Raw genomic sequence first — 17,816 nt, 5'->3', positions numbered from 1 at the left:
TAATATTAGTATAGATAGATCTTGTGGATATATCATTATTGACGCCCATGGCCATGGTTGTAGGAGGGAGCTTAATTCTAAAAGTTCTAGAAAATTCCAATTAAAATTTAGATAAATATTTTTTTGAACCTGTAGTGGGATTAATGTTTAGAGTGTTATGGAACAATTACCTACTAGTGTAGCATTAACAACATTTAATTATGTGAGTTCGATTCCACATACTGGCATAAAATATATTAATAATAGACAAACTGTGTAACTTTTTTTAATGTCTGGACCCGTATGTCCAGAAATTAGATGGTAGGTACCTAGCCACAATACGTTGTGTACTTTACTTATATTTATATATAATCACACATATATTATTTTATTTTAATACATTTAAGTCATGAAAAATGCACCAGATGTCATTCGGTTCTGGTAATTATTATAGGTAGGTAGGTTATTTACATGTGATAGTCGGCTCGGATTCAGCTGCTGTACCATCTGAATACGTAAGTGCTTGAACCTTTTGCCCTAGTTCTTACTCAAATCAATGCGACAGTGTTACGTTACGATTCTAGTACCCATGTATCATGTATATTTTCAATATAATGATAGCTAGCTAAGTTTAGCGTTTATACCTTGAATAAATTCCGAATAACAACAAAATTATGTTGTTTTGCATTCTAACCGGCTATATTATCTCATGCTAAAATTTACGATAAAACTGCTGCAAATTGAACTCTATACCGACGATCGAAAAACATTTTAATAGTAGCAGCGAGTATGACATCATCCAACGTAGCCTGCGGACTTGCGGAGTGCGGCGAGTCGCAGAGAAATAGCGTCTCAGTATAGGAAACCACCTCACGCCGAACCAACGTTCTAAATATATTTGTGTACTGTTAATTACTCATTTACATCATGGCCAACGTTTTAGGTAAGTGACGATAAACAGTTAAACCTGCTTTGCTATAAAATTATTTTCATTAGCTACCGATCACATAGAATAAATGTTTAGCCGTATGCTATTATTTATGTACATAGTTAGGTAATTTTAATACTTAGACGGTACTGACAGTTTTTTTTTTGTAAAAAGACGATCTTTTAAATTCATTTTAGTGTATAAAATACCTAGATATAGTATTTGTGTTATTTTGGCACAAGGTCAAAGCCGGGTGTGGTGATGCGGCGTCCGATTCTTAGGATCAATAGAAAAATAATATTTTTAAAGGATAGTGATTGTGCGCTTTATTGCAAGTGGGATAAGTGTTTTAATTTTCTGGAAGCCATAATTCTATTTTGATCGGACTCTCTTCCATCACATACCTACCTAGTAACAGCGTAAATATTTTTAACTTGTAGACTAGCAGCTATAGCACTTGACTGTGGCTATAGTGCGTACACCAAAGGAATTTCATCTCTTGTTATTTATTCTACTCTTGTTTGATTTGTCTCCACTCTATAGCCGTTACAAATGAACGACACTGTGAAGTAGGTGTAATAATTGTAATGTGTTATGTGTAAGCCTTGCTTGAAGTTAACAATGAGATCATGTTATTCTGCTATTGTCACTACTTTTACATGACTATTAGGTACATATAATACGTACTTAACTACTGTCTACTAATTAATATAATTACTTAATCCGTGAGATTTAACATTGTTTTACAAATAAGTAGGTAAGTAGGTAGTTATAATGTAGTCATTTGAAAAATACGAAACTATCGATTCTGTTGGAAGATCAAAATAATATATTATGTACCTAAATGTTATAATATGTAAAAGGTAATATAAATTCGTAAGTTAGGTACCTAGGTACCTTAGGTATTTGCTTTTTATTTTTAAGTTAATTACAATTAGGTAAGTATGTACTTTTCCTCTTCGTGCATTGACCTCCATTTTTTATTTTTTCATTTTTTTATTTGCGAAGTAGGTACATATAGGTAGTAGGTAATTAATTGTACATTATTAGGGTGTACGATATTATAGTATCCAGGATACATAATACCTACTTACTTACTTTTAAACAGATAATAAAAAATTACTTTAAAAAATTAAAAGGACTTGAAATATAAAGGGACAATTAACTTTACCACCTACATACACCTGTACTACGTACGTACTTACCATCATTAATTACTGTACCTATATCTATAGTAATCTTCTGTGTGCGTTACCCAGGCAAAATGTTTTGCTTTAGAGAGATGAGACTTAAACAAATAATTAGTGTATCATGAGGAGCAATTTGTTTACTAATAGCAAAATTTGTTTGAATTGTAGTTTTTAAGTTATTTAAGAAAAACAAATTTTGCTGGAGTAACGTTTGAAACGTTACCCAGGCAAAATCGTCTTTCAAAAATTAGTTTCAGCACGGAACCAAATACATGAATAGATAGCTTTTGTTGCGTAGTAAATGTTTATAAATAGCAAAATTTGTGTGTGGTATAGTTCTTTAGTTATTTAAGATTTTGCTGCGGTAACGTTTTGGGATTTCCCAGATCTCGAAAACGGCTCAACGCAGAAGTTTGAAAAAAATACCAATAAAAGACCTCAATTTGTTTAAATTTGTTTAATCATTAGTTTTTGATTTGGTTGACGTAAACCAATGTAATTAAATGGTTTCAAAAATCAGAAGAAGCGGGTTTACATGTAAACCAATACACTTATAACCAAATAAACAGCTGTAAAAAATACCCGTGGCTCGACGCTTGTTTACATCAGAAATATTAGATTTCATACTTTACACATTAAGAAGATAAAAACAAATTTGATTTATTTTAGACTGGTCGTACTTTAGCGATCAAATACGCAGTTCCCATAACATTAAGAAACATGGCATACTTTAAACAAATTAAAATGATTCCTGAAAATTCCTTCCTGTTAATTGCAGCTTTGAATTACGGCTCTAATGAAAGTTATCTCAAAAACAAGATTATGTCAGCAATTCTCTAATGAGCCGACCAAATTGAAAAGGTCACATAAAAGCGACCGCACCATACATAAGCGCAACCATCTGAAATGAACAGGATAATATATATGTTTTGTTAGTACAGTTGAATACAAAAGTTTTTAGGTACTATTCGGTGAAACGCACTATACGTCATGGCGTCGGAAGTGAATCAAAATTATCTTTGTTTGTGTGTATTGTGATGCTAAAACCATGTCAAAACTGTTTGTGTGTATTAAATATAATACCATTAATGAGGATGTATGTAAAGATTCAAGTCGGTAAGTGAAAATATTACGTAATTTCTGTATTTTTTCTCTAGCGGCACGGTTCAAACATGTAAACAAAGCGTGTTGAAAATATTTTTTGTTATTCTGGTATAAATAAGTTTATTAACTCAATGGTTCCTGCACAATAATCGAGCAAATAGGTATTATCTTAATGATTATTATGCCCATTGGATATGAAAAGAATAAAGATTCACTTCAAAAACAATAACAATATTATAGTGATCGACACAAAATGGCCGCCATTTGTTTACTTGTTTACGACTTGCTTGAAAAAATATTTATTTTTTCCGATTATCTCGTATTATTAAGTGTAATACTTAATAGAAAAGGGTAAGGGTAAAAGGTCTAATTGGAATATAACGTTTCCTATGGTCTAACTTGAATATTTTAATTTATTTTAATTTTGAAAATAAATCGTTTATTTTTTAATGATTTTTAATTATTTTTACTTCATACTGAAACACAACTGTACTGTAAAATAAAAACATTTAATACTCACATCGTTCAAAGACGTCGTCGTACACACACACATAAACCACAAGTACTTCTCTCCAAAACACTTGGTTCACGACTGATTGTTTCATTGGTTCGGTCGGAGCTAGCGTACCCACAGATAGAGCGTACTCAACTACTCACAGCTAAAGAGTAAGTAAGACAAGGCATATAGCTGTTGCGTTGCATTGCACACAGCGATGCGCGCTGCTCTGACTAGCATCAAGAACGTTAAAACGTTTTTAGCGTGGCTTTGCGTTGTGGTATCAAAATAAAACATTTGGTTTAACAGAAACAACAAATTAAGTACTAAAAATATAGCTACATGTATATATGTTTGTATTGTTTTAAATCACACTATAAATTATACACTATGATATTACACTTTTATTAACTAGTAAAAATTGTGTAATATGGTACTGCACTTAAAAAATATTAAAAAATCGGCTTCACGAATAACGTTTTTCTGCTTAACTGTACAAAACATCGGTTACCAAGCTGCTAATTTGCGAAGATTACCCGTACGTACGGTGCAGTCGCTTTTACGTGACCTTTTCAATTTGGTCGGCTTATTAGAGAATTGCTGACATATTCTTGTTTTTGAGATAACTTTCATTAGAGCCGTAATTCAAGGCTGAAATTAACAGGAAAGAATTTTCATGAATCATTTTAATTTGTTTAAAGTATGCCATGTTTCTTAATGTTATGGGAACTGCGTATTCGATCGCTAAAGTACGACCAGTCTAAAATAAATCAAATTTGTTTTTATCTTCTTAACGTGTAAAGTATGAAATCTAAAATGTCTGCTGTAAACAAGCGTCGAACCACGGGTATTTTTTACAGCTGTTTATTTGGTTATAAGTGTATTGGTTTACATGTAAACCCGCTTCTTCTGATTTTTGAAACCATTTAATTACATTGGTTTACGTCAACCAAATCAAAAACTAATGATTAAACAAATTTAAACAAATTAAGGTCTTTTATTGGTATTTTTTTCAAACTTCTGCGTTGAGCCGTTTTCGAGATCTGGGAAATCCCAAAACGTTACCGCAGCAAAATCTTAAATAACTAAAGAACTATACCACACACAAATTTTGCTATTTATAAACATTTACTACTCAACAAAAGCTATCTATTCATGTATTTGGTTCCGTGCTGAAACAAATTTTTGAAAGACGATTTTGCCTGGGTAACGTTTCAAACGTTACTCCAGCAAAATTTGTTTTTCTTAAATAACTTAAAAACTACAATTCAAACAAATTTTGCTATTAGTAAACAAATTGCTCCTCATGATACACTAATTATTTGTTTAAGTCTCATCTCTCTAAAGCAAAACATTTTGCCTGGGTAACGCACACTAATCTTCTCGGAATTCGGATAGCCTAGGTACCTAGTTAAGATGAAAAGAAATGGTTATCCATACATCAGATTAAATTGGTTTCGTTTTATTGAATTGACACTAAGGTCGTTATGAATCGATTGTATAAGATGACATCATCACGAAGCGAAGAACGCAGGCCCTATTTAGTATGCCGGTACTATGTAGGTAGTATAAATAACATGTTTGTGTACACAGTATGTACACAAACATGGGGCGTTTACGTGGATTATAAGATAGTTATAAATTAATAATTGTAGTAATTACCTATTAATTAACTAGGTAGGTACAATCGTGTGTAAAATTTACCACGATCATTAACCTATCTATTAAATGTGTCAAGATCGTTAATCCATACTATATTAATATTATAAATGCGAAAGTAACTCTGTCTGTCTGTCTGTTACTCAATCACGCCTTAACTACTGAACCAATTTGCATAAAATTTGGTATAGAGATATTTTGATACCCGAGAAAGGACCTAGGCTACTTTTTACCCCGGGAAATAGGATAGGTTTTATCCCGGAAATCCCACGGGAACGGGAACTAGGTATGCGGGTTTTTCATGCACTGCGCGGGCGAAGCTGCGGGTGGAAAGCTAGTAATAAATAAATTGCTCCTATTAACAATAATTATAAGTGCCCAGCTAATTTGATAATTCGATTATATATCTACCACTTTTGCATAAACAAATAGCATAATCTGACCGATCTGAATACAAGGTTACATAAAATTGTGAGAATAACCTTGGCCTTCAAAATATTGTTGTTGAAAGACGAAAGTACCTAGTCTTTTCTTCATTATGTATCTTATATCCTACTAAATTACTAATATAATTATAAATGCGAGTTTATGAGGATGTGTGTGTTTGTTACTCTTTCACGCAAATACTACTGAACCAATTACAATGAAATTTAGCACACATATAGAGGGTAACTTGGATTAACACATAGGATAGGTTTTATCCCGGAAATTTCCTACGGGAACGGGAACTATACGGGTTTTTCTTTGAAAACGCGTGCGAAGCCGCGGGCGGAAAAAAGTCTGTATGAATAAAATGTATCTAATAGTCTAGTTACCTACTTTTTTAAGAATGTTGCGTAGAAAAGATGCACAGTCTAATGACGGCAATTTTTCTACGCTCATACTAAAACTGGTCAGGAGAATGTTTGCTTGAATCAATCTCCGGAATAGCTGGGGCCGATTTGATGTAACTTTCACAAGAAGATAACTTAGTTAAAAGGAGTTACATACGATTTGAAGTATTCTAAAAAATAATTGTGGCTGAGAAAATCTCATGTCTATTTGATATCGAGGGAGTCATCTATTTATAAATATAGACCTATTGAATTAGAATGTAATGCGACTCGTATGACAATTTGTACGTAGAACGGTATATTTATCGAAAGCACACTGGAAGAATAATTGAGTTGGCTAAATCGTGTAGGTTCACTGCGTAAGTAGGTACCTTCTATTGCGTTGAGCTGAATACTAAAATTGACTCATAATGAATTCTAATTGCGCTGATGCACAGTTAAGGTAAAACTTGTGACAAATATGGATTGCAGGAAGTAGTTGAAAAATAATGAAATGGTCGATAATAATAATTAATGAAACGTGAGAAATACTAATTTTATATCACGTTCTTTAGCATTGCAATTTTAAAAAGAAGAATAGAATCCTATATATTATAACAGTTATTTTTACATGCACCTTTGTAAAATATTGATTAATTGAAATTGCAGATGTGGCTACGGAGGACAATCTCCAATACCAGTTCTTCCCTGTACCTAGTGGCTCCGTGCAGTTCAAAGTTCGTACAGCTAATGATGCCCACGTTGCTCTCACAATGGGACCACAAGAGTCCAATCCGATGTATGAGGTAAAAAAAGCTTCATTTTATATGACTATACAGTATACGGTATACTTACAAGCTGTCCCGGCAAACGCTTTTCTGCCATACTGTTATCATTTAGGAGGATCAAAAATATGTCCGATCCTCCTACAGATGCACGGAAAATTTCATGAGGTCAAGCCGTCAATCAAATACTGCGACACGAGAATTGTATAAGAATATTAGGTTATTATTTTACTAACATACGATTAACGGAGGATGAGAATAATATTCCAGTGCAAATATGTTAGTGCTATTTAAATTATTTGCTTTCAGATTTTCATTGGAGGATGGGGAAACACAAAGAGTGTCATCAGAAGAAACAAGACGAAACCAGACAAAGTTGAGATTGAAACACCTGGCATCGTGAACGGTGGTGAATTCCGCGGCTTCTGGGTGCGTTGGGACGGCGGCATCGTGTCAGCTGGCCGCGAAGGAGAAGCCATTCCCTTCATCTCCTGGTCCGACCCTGAACCGTTCCCAGTTGCCTTCGTAGGAGTATGCACCGGTTGGGGAGCGACTGGCACATGGAAAATCGAAGGTATTTTTAAACAAAATAAATTGCAAAATGTACCCAACTAAATGTATTCAAAATTATGTTATGTATACTACGACCAATCTATTCAGATGGAGCTGAGTTCAATACTCCAGACAACCTTGAATATAAGTTCGGACCAGTCGCCGCTGGCACTCTAGAACTGGATTTCCGTGGTCCTCACAACTGCCACATTTGTCTGACGCCTGCGCCTGCTGAAATCGAGCCAATCTATGAAATTATCCTCGGAGGATGGGAAAACACTAAATCTGTGATCAGATACTGCAAACAAAAACCTGAAAAGGTAGTGGCATGTGCTGTTGTCGGCGATTCATTTCTATAGAATCGAGAATAATAATTGTGACTTACCGTAGGTGACTGTCCCGACTCCGGGTATTATGAATGTCAACGAGTTTAAAAAGTTCATCGTCGAATGGCGCTGTGGAAGATTGACAATTCGTGACGGAAGCTCAGGCCAAGTTCTTATGGATTGGACCGATTCGGCTCCATTCCCAATAACGCATTTCGGTATCCGCACCGGTTGGGGTGCTCGAGGCAATTGGCGCATCCGTCATTTCAACAAAAATGGCGCCGAACAAATTCGTTGAGTGTTTTAATAATTGGAATGATCGCTTTAATTTGTATTGCTATATAAATTCCACTCTTTTTATAGATACTCACGATTTAACAGTGTGTTTAACTAACATTGAATAGGAACAATAGAAAAATCGTAATTTTTCCAGTCTTCTTATTGTTATTTATAACAAAACGACTTCGAAGAGTTCGGCCTTTGTGGTATGTTGATGTTAATTGTTGGGTACATTTTGTGTTTCGATCTCTGCTTTATGATTTATCAATTTTTTATTTGCAAGTCACTAATTCATATCACCGGCATTGAAAACTTTAACAGCCACATGTCGCATATCTTGTAACATATCTTTAATTTCCGTTTTATTAACTACTTATTTACTTATTTATACTTTTACTTCTTTTTATTTTTGTTTATATCCTCATGCATCGTGAATCTGTCGATATTGAATTGTTTCCTCAACGAATGATCTTGAAATTGCAGTGCCTCCATCTGCCCCATCAGCCGCGGCTCTATACAGTCCGCCTCCCGGCTACCCCGGCGTCGCTCCCGTTGGAGGAGCTGGCGTGTGGGTGGACGCTAATTCCGGCCAAGTGCCCCCTGGTGCCGTCGTCGGTGGCCAAGACTGCTCCGGTGAACCTCTATATGTAGCAAGGGCACAACACGAAGGTGCGATGCTCCCTGGCAAAGTGGTATCTTCACACGGATGCGCTTACGTACCGTGGGGTGGACAAGAACACGGAAAGCCTCAATATCAAGTACGTATAAATCATGGAGTGATAACTTTGCATGTTTCAGATAAGTGAGTCAGGCACATTTAATGAATTTTATCGTTGTTTTACCTTGTTTTATAATCTCATTAATTATCTTATTTAACAAAAGAGAGTAACTAGTTGGGTAATCGTTGTGAAAAATGGTGATAATTTCATTTTATCTTTGAAAGAACTATTACTAGATACGATCAATGTAAATCAAATACATACCTACAAATGAAAAAAACTGGAACCACTTTTCAATTTAATCTACTCTTCAGGTTCTGGTAGGTGGGCCCGGCAACTGGGTGCCCACCAGCGGCTCCAACCTTCCCCCGGGAGCGTTCCCCGGCGGCGAGACCGAAGCCGGTGAGCCCTTGTTCATCGGCAGGGTGCGCCATGAGGGCAGCATCACCACCGGCAAGGTCCAACAATCTCACGGTGTATGCTACATCTCGTTCGCTGGACAAGAACTCGGTTTCCCCGATTATGAAGTCCTGGTCGCCTAAGCAACTATGTAGAACCGCAGACCACTACAAAAAATACCTAGGTATTTTTTATTGGTTTGGGTGTAGAACGTTATTAAATCGCGCCTAATCCAGCTACTGAAGAGCTTGTTAATGCAATTACTACAAATAATATGACTTAAGTTATGTATATTTTTCACGCTATTTTATAAATTATTTATTACGGATGCATGCATCAGCATTATACGTAGTCATCACTAAGTATATTTTAAATAAATTGTTGAGACAATGTTTTGTTTTATTTCTGATCCTTATGCAATTGAAACTGCAAGCAATACGATAATGGCGATGTGAATCGTACCTACTCAAATTATGTAAGAAAATATGTTAGAAAATGTGAATTTCTCATCTTAAATTGCACATAATAATTTGTTATATGCAATAACTATTTGTCAGTAAAAGGATTCTATGGGTTTATGTAATAATAAGTGCAAATAATATTATATAATTTAATTTATTTTATTAACATAATAATATATTAAACATCAAGTATCATCACAGTTAAATTAAACAATCATTTTGCATAATTATTACATACCTACACCATAATATTTAATACTTTACAGTTTACACACGAATTGTTAAAATCATGATGTAATTCATATTTTACTTGGCAGTTCTAATTTTAAGAGAAGCTACACTCGGTTTACTTATATTTACATATTTGAAGACCAAAACATAAAACACCTTTTTCTTATTTTTTTTTTCTGTCATGCTTTTTATGTCCGTTCTGTGTAACTGATTTAATAAAATTGGACAAGTTTCGTGACCACAAAATTTTATTTACATAACTTATTAGATAACTTAGAACATATTTTATCGCATATTGCGGAAAAAGTCGCCGTTTAAATCTAGTGTGCTATAACCATACAGCTACAAATCGACGTCTTCATCAGAATATGAATCAGAAGCAATTTCAAATTCGATGTGGCGGTAAATTTTATCAGCTATGTATTTGTTGGAGTGGGGTTGGATTAAAATTTCAAATTCACTCATCCCTACCTCATCCCCTAGATATGGAATATAGCAGACTTTATGTGACGGTTGTACTTTTCCTGGTATATAATGGCCTTGGTGTTCCACCCGTCCAACGTAAAGGACTTCAGCGTTGGACCCTTCAGAGCGGCCAGCTTCTATCGCCTCCACTGGTATCCTGTCAAACTTTGTTTTAACCCACCTTAAGTCATATCCACAAAGTACCTGAAACCATAAGAGTCAACAAGTCAGTTACTCATAAAAGTGAACCATAAGAGGTTATTTAAAGTGAATTTATCATCTTAAATTGTATGATTTTATTTGAACAAGTTGACCGGTCAGATGTCGCCTGTATAAATTAAAAATTATTCTAATGTTAAACCCTTCTGTGGACAATAAAATATACAACAAAAACAATTGAATTCAGTTCAAGTGTTGCAAATGAGATACCATGACCAAGGGAAATATTATTATGTACTAGCTTCCGCCCGCGACTCCGTCCGCGCGGATGTCGGTCTTCGCGTGGATGGTTATTTCTCCATTTTGAGTACCTCTGTCAATAACATCTTATAAATATCTATTGGACCCAATTCCCAAATACGGCTAGGCCTATAATAATACGCAACGTGTGTTCGCGGTTCTACGGAACAACGTCTTTGGATAAAACTGAAAAATTAAGATTATTTTTTTTCTACGTATTTTTCCAGGATAAAAAGTATCCTATTTTATGCCCAGGATAATAAGGTATAATTATACCAAGTTTCATCGAAATCGAACCGCTAGTTTTCACGTGATGCCTTCACATACAGACAGACAGACAGACAAAAAATTTTTTAATCACATATTTGGGTTTGGTATCGATCCAGTAACACCCCCTGCTATTTATTTTTTCAATATTTTCAATGTACAGAATTGACCCTTCTACAGATTTATTATATGTATAGATATGAATATAGAATATGGATAAGGATACACTGTCAGTATTTTCGTCTGTCAGCAGGCTGTATCTCATGAAACTTGATAGTTAGATATTTGAAATTTTTTAGGGAATATTTCTGTTGCTGCTAACAACAAATACTTAAAAACTAAATAAAATAAAAATTTAATGGTTCTCGTATTTAACAAATGTGATATTTTGTTTTGATATTGATAAAGACTTTATTTATTTCTGTTACTGAACAACAAACTTGAAAATCAATATATTATGTAACTAAATAATCTTGATACTTACATCAAATTCAGTTTTCTCGTGTGCCTGACCACCCCAAGATATGAAACCAAGGCCCATGGATGGTACAAATTTGCCGGGAGTCAGTGAGCCTCTATGTTTAGCCCTGATTATATAGAGGAATTCATTTTCATATCCACCTATAAATGAGTCATCAGGCAATTGTACATCAGCTGCCACCCACTTAGCTTTCCCCGACTTCAATGGTACAGAAAGTGGCTTTTCAATTGCTGGTGGCACTGCAATAAAAGGACAGTTAAAATATTGTGTACTAGCAGTGCCGCACGGTTTCACCCACATTGCTCTGCACCTATATACATTATACATAGCATATAGCCTTCTTCTATGAATGGGCTATCAAACTCTGAAAGAATTTGTCAAATCAGACCAGTAGTTTTTGAGATTAGAGATAGTAAACAAACTTCAGCTTTATAATATTAGTATAGATATCAAGATATCCAATTGAAACAAGTAATGTTAAAAGGCATTTAAGTATAGAGGGCTATTTAGTAGTTACATACATTGTTTATGAAAATATTAAGAAGTTGCATATAAATAAAACCAGAAATATAAAAAAAAAACCTAATAAAACAAAACTTATTTCAATGCAATATATGAGTACTCACACAACAATTTCCAATGTACTACATTCCCGAAGCCAGAACATGTGAGATACTTTATGTTATCCAAGTCAATTTCCATTTTAGTTGCAAGTGGTTTTGGATTATCAAATACACCCAGTTTCAATGTGTTATTGGACCATAATAACCAAAACTTCTTGTATTCATTTTGAGATAATATGTTTGGTGTATAGGCAATATTTGAGTTTTCTGCTTCATCATCATCATTAGTGCTTTTTATCCAAGTTCTACCCTCTCTTGCTATATAAACCTTATAAAATTAAAAGAAATATGAATTTACAGTTTAAAATTTAATCTTATGATACTCTAATGATAATCAAGAATTTTTAATCCCTCCTATCCTACTAATATTATAAATGCGAAAGTTTGTGAGGATGTGTGTGTGTTTGTTACTCTTTCACGCAAATACTACTGAACCGATTACAATGAAATTAAGCACACATATAGAGGGCAACTTGGATTAACACATAGGATAGGCTTTATCCCGGAAATCCCACAGGAACGGGAACTATGCGGGTTTTTCTTTGAAACGCGGGCGAAGCCGCCGGTGGAAAGATAGTGAATAACAAAGTATTTATTCTCTAACATATAAGTGAACAAATTCTTCTTCTGGTTACAATAGACTCATATACTCAATTGGAGTTGTCCCTTATGGACATTTAAGTATACAATTTGTTAAGTTTAAAATTTTCAGAATATATTAGAGAAATGAGAAATAGTTTTCTTACCCAATAGTTACAGAGCTCATTCATGTTCTTAGATATTCCAATAGCCGCACCTCCTCGAGACTTAACGTAGAATATCAAACCACTTCCACATAATTTGTATGATAGGTTTTGGTGACATTGTAGAGTACAAAATTCTTGAAAAACATAAAATACCTTAATGCCTAAAAGGGTCCTCTTAATACACAAAACATATGCACAATCCGAAATTATTTACATACCAATTACTTCACCCATAGCTGTTTTGTTCGACAATACAAAAACTTTAAATTATTTTCATTGATTTACACATTTATTTGTTAAGATATACTTGTATTGTGTCTAAATATTGAAATCGCTGATCATTGATGACTTAAGTATGAAATAATTATTGTTGTGATTCAACAATCATTATTTGTGATTTCCACAGTGATTTCAATCATTTCAATTTGTCACTGGTCTTTGACATTGACATACTATATGCACAGAGTACTAATGTTAAGTACAGAGTACACGTTATAAGTTTAAAACTACATTATGTAAAAATAAGAAACTTGAAATAATGCAAAAATGATGTTCTTTATATTATCAATTATTATGCTTATACTTATATAGTTACTCCATTATTCTGATTTCGTAAGAAAACTATTATAAATTGAAAAAAAATAGAAAAAATTCGATCACGAGGCGGGACTCGAACCCACAACCCTTAACGCCTATACCGGGCGGATGTCTAACAAACTCAGCCACCTGTGACCCGCCAGAGCTTAATGATCTAGCGACAGAGCGATCGAATTTATTCTTTTCTTTCAATTTTATGCACGTTTTATGTGTCTAAGGGACACACCGCTATATCGATATCGATAAGTCCGGGGTTCGAGACCAGGCGAGCGCGCAAGAAATAAATTAGATTTTTCAATTTATCTGCGCATGTTGTACTTCACCACTGCTCGAACTGTAAAGGAAAACATCGTGAGGAAACCGACATGTTGAAGAATTAAAAAGTTCGACGACATGTGTCATCCACCAACACGCACTTGGCCAGCGTGGTGGATTATGGCCTGTACCCTCATAGGAGGCCCGTGTCCCAGCAGTGGGAACGTATATGGGCTGATTATGATGATGAAGGGGCACACCGTGCGCCATCTATTGAGATAATAAACAACCATCTCAATGACCTCAACGATCTCAACTTAGATCTCAACCAATACGAAACACTTTTTAGTAAATACAACGTCAATAGAACTTGTCAAATATATATATAGGTAATATTCATGAAAACAAAACATCGTAGGTAACTAGCGGTCCACCCCGGCTTCGCCCGTGGTACATGTTTACGTTTTCTCTCCATAAGAACCATCCTCGTACTTCAAGGAATATTATAAAAAAAGAATTAACGAAATCGGTTCAGCCGTTTTCGAGTTATGCGCTTACCAACACATTTTGCGATTCATTTTTATAGTATAGACTAGCGGTCCGCCCCGGCTTCGCCCGTGGTACATGTTTACGTTTTCTCTCCATAAGAACCATCCTCGTACTTCAAGGAATATTATAAAAAAAGAATTAACGAAATCGGTTCAGCCGTTCTCGAGTTATGCGCTTACCAACACATTTTGAGATTCATTTTTATAGTATAGATTAAAATGAAGAGTGCAATATAGCCATTATAACTAATATTAGGACTTATCCTTATGGGTATTCAGTAAAAAATACAACTACTATAATTATAATATGAATATATTTTCCCATAAATAAACAACAAATAAAATTTAGTATATACAGGTTTGATTAGGATTCCTAAGATTAATTTGACATATTCTTTTACATAGTCGTCCCCTAGGCTTTATAGACAGGTCAACTAGTATCTCATATTCGTGTTTTTCGACCTCTACGCCATTGTAGGGTAAGTAGCAGGTTTTGTATAGCATATGAACTTTTCCAACTACCAAGTTTCCATCAATCATAGCTCTGCCAATGTAAAGAGGTTCATCCCTCACTTCGGACATACCAGCTACAAAAACATTTTCTGGGACTTCATTATTTCGACACGCTACCCATTTTGCATTATAACCACAAAGTAGCTGAAAAGATCATAAAGTTAGGGTTAAAGATATACATTTTTGGCTATATTATAATACACTAGCTGAGCCCCGCGGTTTCACCCGCGTGGCTCCACTCCTGTTGGTTGTAGCGTGATGATATATAGCCTATACTATAACCTTCCTCGATAAATAAGCTATCTAACACCATGGACGAATATAATTTATTGGGTCCATGCTAACACCAAAAGAATTTTTCAAATCGGACCAGTAGTTCCCGAGATTAGCACGTTGAAACAAACAAACAAACTCTTCAGCTTTATAATATTAGTATAGATTTACGAATAATCAAAATGATTCATAATGATAACAATTTATTAAATATCTAATTATCTTAGTTCACAGAATTTTTATGCTGATAATAGATATTACCTGGTAGTTTCGTTTTTCGTATTCCTGTCCACCCCATGCAATAAAAGCTCTTCCAAGTGAAGGTATATACTTTCCAGGACACAATGAACCTGCGTACATAGCTCTTGCAACATATATGGGTCCGCCTTCAAAGCCTCCAATAAATGCGTCCATCGGGAGATGATTGTTTACAACACTAACCCAACGTAAGTTGCCGTCAGTTATTTCAACATCACTGTTGAGAAGTGGTTTGAACATCCGTGGAGATTCTAAAACATTTTTTTTAATATCAAATAATTGAATATTTTTTAAATATTCTGTGGGAATTAAAAAAAAAATATTGATATGCAAAGCAGTTTAAAGTGTCTTGGACATATTTTTAAAATTTTAATATATCATAATTATTGCTTAATAGTTGTGAAGTTTGAATTCAAACATATTGGACCAGGGTTTTAATCAGCAATCAATCGATTAAATTATATTTATTCTTGAGTTAACTTAACTGGGAGATGCATAAGCCAACATAAACACAACACTTCTGATAATGTAAAAATAAAAATCTAAAAAATTCAATACCTTCAACTATCCAATCAATTTTATAATTTCTCTTAAAATTAATGTATCCAACAAAACTGTCAGCAGCTTTTCCGCCAGTTATGTTGCGAGGATAAACAAAAAAGGGTTTCTCGTTCATAACACCCATACTTATTTCTTTGTCATGCCAGGTCAGCCACAGATTCAATGGCTGACTAGCCTCAACCAAATGTCCTGGCAATGGTAGGCTTGTCCTTACATTTTCACATGTTTTTATATAAATTGTTCTATTTGCATAATTAAGAAGTATCTAAAATAATAAAAAAACAGTCAGTGACAAATTTAATGAAGTATTCATGTAAATCAATCTTATGTTAAAGTATCTATGTAAATTAACAATGTAAATGACGTTGGTATAAATATTTTACGCTGCATTGTGAAAGGAAACATAATTTGATTAACTTACTTCATATAGATCTTCATGTGGGCATTTTTTATTGATAAGATAAATAGCAGGGTTTTCCTCATGGTCTGTTAAATTAACATTTGGATGTAACTGAAATTTAATTCCACCGCTGTCGCATTTATATAGTTTATAAGGAATTTGCACTGAAAAACAAACTGACACAAAAAAAAATTATGATTGAATTTTTGTGTGATAATATTCAATACATAATGAAATAAAAACTTACTGTCGGTTTTCATTTTTTAAACTTTTCAATCAGTACTAACGCTTTAATCTCAATATTACTCATTCAGTTTCACAATATTTAAGCAACTACACATGATAAAAATAAACAGGAAAATATAACAAAATTCTGGTAACTATAGTCAGCGGGAAATCCCCTGGAAATATGGTATTAGTAAATACTTATTATATTTATTTGTTTTAAAACTTCATTCCCTAAGTGTTTAGTTAACTGAAACTTGTAGATATTTAATCAGTTGTAAGCAAAACTTTGGGATAGATTTAAAAATTCCAATCACCGGGTCTAAAATCTAAATCAATATTCAGAATGACAATTATTGACAACAATTGACAATGTCTGATGAGTGATGACATTCGTTATTCAGAGGATTGTTCAGCTAGAGGCTCAGAGCAATATTAAACCTATTGCTCTGAGTTCAGAGGTGATGACCAATGTCACCTAATATTGCTCTTAGAATGTCACAATATGCAATGACAAAAGAAAGACATTGACTTTTTATTAATGATTTTTTTTTTTAAATAATTTATTCATAACCATGGATACTTATTAATGATGACATTTGATGTGTTGCTAGGTTTAAAGTTTTCCCTCATATAGGCCAAATAAAGTACATCAAATTAAACGTCGTTCAATAAAATGTACGGAAATAATATTAATAATTATATCTCTTGTAATTTGTTAATGTAATCAAATTGAAAATTTTCAGTTTGCATACTCGTTGAAGAAATGGACCACGGAAAAATATGACATTATTTATAAGAATGAAAAAATCCATAATAATAGCCGTATTGTACAACATCAATAATACATGATAAATTTCCTTACATTAAAATTCCACTAGGTAGTGATTCAATTACACTTTATAATTAACTAATGTAATCAAGATAATATTAAAACATATCGTAAGGGATTCAATCAGTACTATAGGTAAACCAGAATCTGATGGCAATTAGGGAAATCAAAATTTGGAGTGTGCAACCCTAGGGAAAATGGACTGAACGATCTTGATACTGCTTATTTTTTATTTTGTCCTCAATATCATTTGTCACATTACATAAATGGACAATACTGTACTTAATAATGAGATATCCACTTAATATTATGTAGGTACATACTTACATGTATAATATACAATTATACATATTACTTTTATACAGGTAATACATATTACTATTAACACATACC

General features: G+C 33.8%; 3 protein-coding genes and 1 long non-coding RNA gene across 6 annotated transcripts; 1 reads left to right on the top strand and 3 right to left on the bottom strand.

The window, feature by feature from the left end:
- Window positions 1-769: 769 nt before the first annotated feature.
- LOC123691754 (C3 and PZP-like alpha-2-macroglobulin domain-containing protein 8) lies at window positions 770-9,618 on the top strand. Of its 2 annotated transcripts, XM_045636302.1 has the most exons (7): window positions 770-922; window positions 6,838-6,974; window positions 7,263-7,527; window positions 7,614-7,825; window positions 7,896-8,124; window positions 8,594-8,868; window positions 9,144-9,618. In XM_045636302.1, the coding sequence occupies exons 1-7, from the start codon at window positions 907-909 to the stop codon at window positions 9,369-9,371; spliced, it is 1,362 nt and encodes a 453-aa protein (XP_045492258.1). In that variant the 5' UTR covers window positions 770-906; the 3' UTR covers window positions 9,372-9,618. The 2 variants fall into 2 exon arrangements, with proteins under 2 accessions (XP_045492258.1, XP_045492266.1); XM_045636310.1 differs by lacking the exons at window positions 7,614-7,825; window positions 7,896-8,124.
- On the bottom strand, window positions 2,540-3,778 carry LOC123692516. Its single transcript, XR_006751574.1, has 2 exons — window positions 3,722-3,778; window positions 2,540-2,998 (listed from the first exon to the last, which is right to left on the bottom strand). It is a non-coding gene; the product is annotated as an uncharacterized LOC123692516 (long non-coding RNA).
- Window positions 9,619-10,150: 532 nt separating the features above from the next.
- LOC123691948 lies at window positions 10,151-13,392 on the bottom strand. Its single transcript, XM_045636545.1, has 5 exons — window positions 13,180-13,392; window positions 12,962-13,095; window positions 12,219-12,483; window positions 11,596-11,831; window positions 10,151-10,589 (listed from the first exon to the last, which is right to left on the bottom strand). Exons 1-5 carry the CDS (start codon window positions 13,193-13,195, stop codon window positions 10,263-10,265), a joined length of 978 nt encoding a protein of 325 aa, XP_045492501.1. The 5' UTR covers window positions 13,196-13,392; the 3' UTR covers window positions 10,151-10,262.
- Window positions 13,393-14,656: 1,264 nt separating this feature from the next.
- Window positions 14,657-17,020, bottom strand: LOC123691926. 2 transcript variants are annotated; one of them, XM_045636526.1, is made up of 6 exons: window positions 16,909-17,020; window positions 16,614-16,767; window positions 16,388-16,542; window positions 15,964-16,231; window positions 15,409-15,656; window positions 14,657-15,018 (listed from the first exon to the last, which is right to left on the bottom strand). In XM_045636526.1, the coding sequence occupies exons 2-6, from the start codon at window positions 16,624-16,626 to the stop codon at window positions 14,707-14,709; spliced, it is 996 nt and encodes a 331-aa protein (XP_045492482.1). In that variant the 5' UTR covers window positions 16,627-16,767; window positions 16,909-17,020; the 3' UTR covers window positions 14,657-14,706. The 2 variants fall into 2 exon arrangements, with proteins under 2 accessions (XP_045492482.1, XP_045492473.1); XM_045636517.1 differs by having other exon boundaries at window positions 16,614-17,020.
- Window positions 17,021-17,816: the final 796 nt, after the last annotated feature.

Source organism: Colias croceus, chromosome 1 (assembly GCF_905220415.1).
Source record: "Colias croceus chromosome 1, ilColCroc2.1".
Lineage (NCBI taxonomy): Eukaryota > Metazoa > Arthropoda > Insecta > Lepidoptera > Pieridae > Colias > Colias croceus.
The sequence above is the reverse complement of the archived record's forward strand: the minus strand, read 5'-3'. Positions and strand labels throughout refer to the sequence as shown.

Excerpts from the sequence above, each read along its gene's own strand:
- LOC123691754 (XM_045636302.1), top strand. Across the intron at positions 6,975-7,262 it reads AGTCCAATCCGATGTATGAG|ATTTTCATTGGAGGATGGGG; the intron begins GTAAAAAAAGCT and ends ATTTGCTTTCAG. Across the intron at positions 7,826-7,895 it reads GCAAACAAAAACCTGAAAAG|GTGACTGTCCCGACTCCGGG; the intron begins GTAGTGGCATGT and ends GACTTACCGTAG.
- LOC123691948 (XM_045636545.1), bottom strand. Across the intron at positions 12,484-12,961 it reads ATGAGCTCTGTAACTATTGG|GTTTATATAGCAAGAGAGGG; the intron begins GTAAGAAAACTA and ends TAATTTTATAAG. Across the intron at positions 11,832-12,218 it reads AGTACATTGGAAATTGTTGT|TGCCACCAGCAATTGAAAAG; the intron begins GTGAGTACTCAT and ends CTTTTATTGCAG.
- LOC123691926 (XM_045636517.1), bottom strand. Across the intron at positions 16,232-16,387 it reads CACATGAAGATCTATATGAA|ATACTTCTTAATTATGCAAA; the intron begins GTAAGTTAATCA and ends TTATTATTTTAG. Across the intron at positions 15,019-15,408 it reads ACGAAAAACGAAACTACCAG|CTACTTTGTGGTTATAATGC; the intron begins GTAATATCTATT and ends TGATCTTTTCAG.